At 37.6% G+C, this 6,652-nt stretch overlaps 1 protein-coding gene across 1 annotated transcript in view; it reads right to left on the minus strand.

Annotated features, from left to right (window-relative positions):
* Positions 1–6,652, minus strand: part of SVEP1 (sushi, von Willebrand factor type A, EGF and pentraxin domain containing 1) — a 173,991-nt gene that overhangs the window by 62,366 nt on the left and 104,973 nt on the right. Inside the window, exons 19-23 of the mRNA XM_012802314.2 lie at positions 6,274–6,435; positions 5,826–5,917; positions 4,262–4,358; positions 2,546–2,659; positions 1–88 (exon numbers count right to left, since the gene is read on the minus strand). Of these exons, the coding sequence (XP_012657768.1) occupies positions 1–88; positions 2,546–2,659; positions 4,262–4,358; positions 5,826–5,917; positions 6,274–6,435 (553 nt within the window). The remainder of the gene's footprint in view (positions 89–2,545; positions 2,660–4,261; positions 4,359–5,825; positions 5,918–6,273; positions 6,436–6,652) is intronic.

The following is a 6,652-nucleotide window of genomic DNA, read 5'->3' on the forward strand; positions in this document are numbered from 1 at the left end:
TGGTAGCCAGCCAAGCCATCGACACAGGTGCCCTTATTTAAACAAGGACTGGAGCTACATTCATTTATATTTTCTTCACATAGTCGACCTGCAAATAAATCACAGAGTCTCTGAGCTGCAGAAGAACCTGAAAGGACTTTAAGACCCAGAGTTTTCAAGCAAGCAATTGGAAATTATAGCTAACATGTGTGAAAAATTTTGCTCTTTACAAAATACATTGAAATAAAATGTTTTCTTTCATTCTTTGAACCGCAAACATTTTCTAGCAAGAAACAACATGTGTATGATGGAAAATGAAACCATGACTATCCGACCATATTTTTTTACTTAAAAAAAGATAGGTGTGATTTTGTTTTAAAATGTTTCTCATGTTAATTGTTTGTAAGTCGTTCATCCTTTGTTGCATTTATTTCTTGTACAGTGAAGAGGTAACAGTTACAAAGCTGGCAGAAATTATTGGAGAAATACATTGAATAAAGAAAATGACTTCTTTTGTTATGCAAAGTGGGAAAACACAGCTAAATTTCTGTGTAGCTGTCCCATGTCCTGTGTGAACATAATTTGAGAATGACTGATGTCATTCATACCCCTTGATTTACACATCTAGAGATTCAGAGAGGTCTGTGATTACCAAAGACAAGCACAGAAATGAGCCTGGATTAGCACCATAAATCTTCAAGTTCAAGTACGTATGTACAAAGACTCTAAGGGGTTGGAGAGTTCAGGATGCTTAAACTATGAACTGACGAATTTATCTAACAGGTATCTAATAATTTACATGTCTTAACAACTTGAAAATGTGCTAATAGAAAATTTCACCAACAGAAGTCAGTTTGGAGAGTAGTGAATCTAATAATATACCTGCATTTTCATAAGGAGGATAATGACCATTTTTTGTTTTTCACAGTAAATCCACACAATACACCTTAATTCTAGTAAATAGCACAACACATTTAATGTCTAGGAAATGTATATTTTTTAATTTAGAAGTTTGGATTTATTTTTCTCATAGTATGTGTCTGCCATTCTGGTCACAAGTTTTTACTAGGATTCAACTTCAGGTGTCACTAACATGAGATTTGGAGTTTTAGATAAAGAGACGTATGGCAGAGTTGCATCATTTTCATGCTGTACCGGGATACGCAGATACACACAGGTAAGAACTTGATGTAGTTCTCTGTATGACGGGGGTTATCACTATTGCATAGATTCCATGAAGAAAAAATGTTAAAACTGGTTCAAATGATTATTGCCATAAATTATGATGTTAAACATTTTCTTTCTCTTTTTTTCTTTCTTTTTTTTTGAGAGATTCTCAAACTGTTGCCCTGGGTAGAGTGCTGTGGCATCACAGCTCACAGCAACCTCAAAGTCTTGGGCTTAAGCGATTCTCTCGCCTAACCCTCCCAAATAACTGGGACTACAGGCACTTGCCACAACGTCCAGCTATGTTTTCTGTCACAGTTGTCATTGTTGTTTAGCAGGCCATGGCTGGCTTCAAACCCGCCAGCCTTGGTGTATGTGGCCAGTGCCCTAACCACTGAGCATGGATGCCACCAACATTTTCATTTCTTTATGAAAATTGTTTTTAGATTGTAAAACTATTAGAATATGTTTTCTCTGAAATGGTTACATTGATTGTTCTGAACTTATTAAATTATAGGAAATTATATACCCATGTGTATTAAAAATATATATTTAGATATACTTTCAATATATAATGATATTCTGAGTTAGGTACAGTGCTGGATGATACAGATGATCTCAGTGTTCTCCATAATAATAATATAAGAGTATTGCTACTTATAAAATAGCAAATAATATTCTATTTTAAAATACTATATTATCAATGTTGTCATGAGAAAAATTGGATTGAACAGGGGAATTGAGAACACGATCAATGTTTCTGAACTATTACTTGGCTAATGGGTGTTGGAAGCTCCAACTCTCCGTCCTAAATAAGATAAATACTTAAATGTCTGTATTCATTTAAGTTAACAGGAGAGGCATTGTGTCCCACGCCAATTTCAAGGGTGTAAATGCCTTACTTCCACAGTTAATGATAATTGCACACACACACACAACCGAGGCAATAACCAGGCAAACACTTCATACTCATACATTTGTACAATTCTAGCTTGAAGAGAACCTGGTATTTGTGTGGCACTGTACTAGGCTTTGCATATTTCCTCTCATTTCCTGCCCCCTAGTTTTAAATCTGAAAAAAAAAATAGGTTTAGAGACGTTAAATGGCTTGTCCAAGGTGACACATCTGGCTGGGAAAGATGGGACCAAGTCTGCCAGAGGTTTTATAAACCTCAAGCGATTTCATATTGCCGAATTGTTAACTTACTCTTTTTATGTAACAGAATAATGAAAACGACACTTGCCCAATGCACACAAAGAATGCTAGCCAACGTGCCTCTTCGGCATAGCTATAATACCCGATACACGTGCCCTAAAGATACAATCCAAATATACGTCAGCAAAGGCCTTTTAGTAATTCTAAGGTCGACACTGCACACAGAAGACACGTCGCCCTCACCTGTGTAACCCGACGGGCACTCACAGAAGAATTCCCCAACCCGGTCTTTACAGACGCCGCCGTGCAGGCAGGGCCGGGAGCTGCACTCATCCACGTCCGTCTCACACTTCAAGCCTAAAATGCAAACCAAGCACCGAGGGACAACCCGGGAGAGGCATTAACAGAAGCAGAACCACAGGCATTTGTAGGAAATTATCTCAATACGCTGGATTTATACGGGGGGAGTGGTGAAGAAAGGGGGAAAATTCACTCGTTCACCATTAAATAGTTAATGAAGGCACTACCCTCTTTTTGAGTAGATTTAATATATAAGGACAAAAGACAGCAAAAAATCCCAATGTAGAAGTGGGGCAAGGGGACCCAGAAGCATGAAATGGAACCAGGAATCACATTAATTCTAAAAATAAAAATATAGTGTCACATATACTTGGTACCAAGGTCACCTGGCAGAGGGGTGGAGGTGGGGTTAAATTCTAACAGATCTCAGCTCCCATGCCTGGGCTCCCCCAGTGGGTTGCATCTCCCACGGGAGGCACACGGGCTTTCCAAAGGCCAGCTCTCTGGAAACTCACCTTCTCCCTCTGTGCCAGGGGCCCTCATCACTAGTAGCAGCATTATGGGAACATAATAGAAATGCAAATTCTCAGGCCAGACCCCACACCTACTGAATCAGAAATTGTGAATCTCTGTTTCTGAGTAAGTTCACTCCAGCTTGCTAGATTGTGGCCTGAATCACATTGGTGCTTGACGCAGTAAGCCTTCCAGATGATTCTGATGCACACTAGGGTTTGAGACCCACTGTCCTATGCTATGCCCTCTCTCAACCACCAATTAATTTGTAGAATTCTTGGACAAGAATGATCATTTCTTATGAAATGTCAGGACAAAAATTTTTAAGAAAGTCCACACATACACACACACACTCCAGCTATAATGAAGTAGAATGTCAATATTCTTTATTGTCCAACTATTTTTTTTTTCTAATTTTCCTTTGCTTAGTTTGTGGTGAAGTCCTTTACTTAATTATCATTTCTTTCATCAAAAACTTTCAAATTGGTTGCAACAATTAAAAAAAAAAAACTGGTCTAGAAGAGAACCAAGAAATATTTTAAATTAATTGCAATTTTAAGGTATTTTTCTTCAAAAATTATGTTTTGGATTCAGCTGGAATGTGAGCCAAACAAACATAATTCTTACATACTTCCTACATAATCAAGCCCAAAGCCATATTGCTTTTTTAAGCATAGTCTTTAGAAAGATAGAAACAATGTAACAAATCTTAGCTACTCACAAGAACCTCTATTAGTGGGCAGCAAATGAGAGAACTGAGAGATTAAAGATGTTTATGTTAGACAATCTGTTCTATGTTGAATGTCATGCATTTAATTTGTGATAGGCTGAAACCACCTTGGACACAGCCCCTGGAACTATATTCCAATTTAAACTGTGAATTACGATGTGAGTTTTTCATAAAGATGATTTTTTATTATTCCTCCAAAACGTGCAAAGAGAAAGTCATTTGTGAGGTATAAATCATATTTTTGTTGTTGTTCTCTTGTTTTTGTTTTTGCCTTTTGGTTTATCTTGTTTAACTAAAATTCGGTGCATCTGTGTGCCCCAATCTATCTTACAGCATATACTTAATATACTAAAGTCTGATACTGCAAGTCACAACGTGTTCATGTAAAATACATTGTTTTCATTCATCTATGTTACCTGTATATCCAGGTAGACAGAGACAAACATAACCACGCCCAAGTTGTTGGCAGGTTCCCTCATTGTGGCAAGGGTTTAAGAAGCATTCGTGGAAAACCTACCAGAAACAGAAGAGAAACCTATCAAAGACAAAGCCTTCCATTCATTTCAAAGCAATCCTGATTAGGGTGTTAGAAAGTTTGCAACATTAGATGACTGATCTCTATTTCCACGTACATTCACTCAAGCTAACTAGATGGTGGCCTGAATAGCATTGGTGGCTGCCATATATGGTCACAAACAATATGTTTGTTCTTTCTTTTTAATACATTTAGATGGTATAAGTTTGTTGTTGTTGTTGTTGTTGTTATTATAAGAATGAATTGTATAATGTTGAAGTCAGGGCTTTCTGTGTTCCCAACACCAGAATAGAGTATGTTGCACTCTATAGATCAATTTTTATCCTCCACTCCCTCCTACCTTAGGTTTCAGCATCCATTACTCCACATCCATGTAAATGTAAGTAAAAAAAAACAGTATTGGTATTATCAAGTGATGTTCTGGTAAACCCAAGTAGTGTTTCTAATGCTGGTTGTACATTTGAATCCATTTGAAGTGTTTTTAAAATATATGTAGTACTAAGGACAGAGCCCCAACACAGACCAGCTAAACCAGAATCTCCGAAAGTGAAATCTGTATGTTGTTATATTTTCAAAGTTAGCCAGGGGATTCTATTACGCCTCCAGGTTTGAGAGTCACTGCTGTAGGAATTCCTGCAAATGTCTATTAAGAAGTCCCCGGGCTCAGTTTCAAACATGACTTACAAAGTTCTCCCAAGGCATTGTGTTTGGACTAAACTGTAGGAAGTTGAAATAAAAAATTACATAACCTCATTGTCTTTAAAATATGACATCGGGCATGGTGAATTCAGAATAATGGCTGAATCTACCAAAATAATCAGACTTCTGATTCACTAGTCTTTTAGAAAAAATGAAAAGCAATTGGTTTAGTTCTGTTTATGAGTTATATTTCTTAATGTTTTAAACTCATACCTTATCCCAAGAAATTATTATTATTTTTTGTTGGAAGATAAATTTAAATAATTCTCATGTAGGTTGAGTAACTCTTCCTGTGAATCAGAAAAGGCACTGGTAGGCAGCGCCTGTGGCTCAAAGGAGTAGGGCACTGGCCCCATATGCTGGAGGTGGAGGGTTCAAACCCAGCCCCAGCTAAAAAAAAAAAAAAAAAAAAGAAAGAAAAGAAAAGACACTGGTCAAAACCTAACTCCCTTGCTCAAATGATGGGTTCGTTTTGTGGGAAAAGCTAATTATTAGTGAATCAAAAGACTCCCATATCTGCTCAGTCTTGTTGCCTGACATCTCTGGGGAAAACTGCCACTTCGGGTACTTAAAAAATGAAATGTTGCATTCTTGGGAAGTTCTTAATAGGATTTATCAGTAAACACAATTATTCACAAGTCTTGATAAAGTTTCAATCCCAGTAGTTTTCCTCTATGCAACATGTAAAATGACCAAGTTTTTTCCGAGAATTCTACTAGAGAAAATTTTATACAAAACAGACTTGCCTGACTGCTGACTTCATACTTCTTTTCAATATGCCCAAGAGAGGCCAGGGGCACTACACTTTCCTCTGCTGCTGAGAAAGTTGAGCTAAAACCTAATAAATGAATAAAAAGAAAGTCAGTGTGTGGCGGCTATTGCCAATAAGTAGGCTACATGAAATACTATGGCCAAGATTCCAGCCGTCAGAGAGGGCAAAGCCACATGTACTTTGTTCTAGTAATATTAAAATAGAGAACATAGAGATAAAGGGCATACATCATTAAATCCTAGAGCCTTAGAACGAAATCTGGAAATTGTCAAGTTCAATGTTTTCCAAACAAGACTCTTTAAGTCACTGTCACTAACAAGGTATCTAAAGAACAATGTAACAGGTCTAATATTCAAAACTGAAGGTACCACAAAGACAAGTCTTCGACATGGGACTACGTAAGACATGAAGTAGCATCTTACTTGAACAGTCTGTGATGGATCTGGCACCAGTGATTGTGGTAGTTCCATAGAAGGGACAAGACAGGCAGAAAGACTTCCCTGGATTAGGCTGGTAGTAGTCCTGAGGACATGGGTAACAGGGCATTAACCCAGAACGGGAGAATTCTCCTACCGGACAAGGTACTGCAAAGTAAAAACACATAGTTTGTGCACAGAAAGCCACACGCCCTATGTTTAAAAGACGTGCCTTAACCTTTGGTTGTAAGAAGCTACTGAATTACTTACACAATCCCCTCCATTTATTTAGTACCCAAACCATCTTGGCACTCAGGTAAATTTTTGGGGTTTCCCCCCATCTTTATTAACACATAATGACTTAATAAGGATTAGAACTGGCTAT

The sequence above is a fragment of the Otolemur garnettii genome, unplaced genomic scaffold, assembly GCF_000181295.1.
Source record: "Otolemur garnettii isolate 467f Iridium unplaced genomic scaffold, OtoGar3 scaffold00014, whole genome shotgun sequence".
Lineage (NCBI taxonomy): Eukaryota > Metazoa > Chordata > Mammalia > Primates > Galagidae > Otolemur > Otolemur garnettii.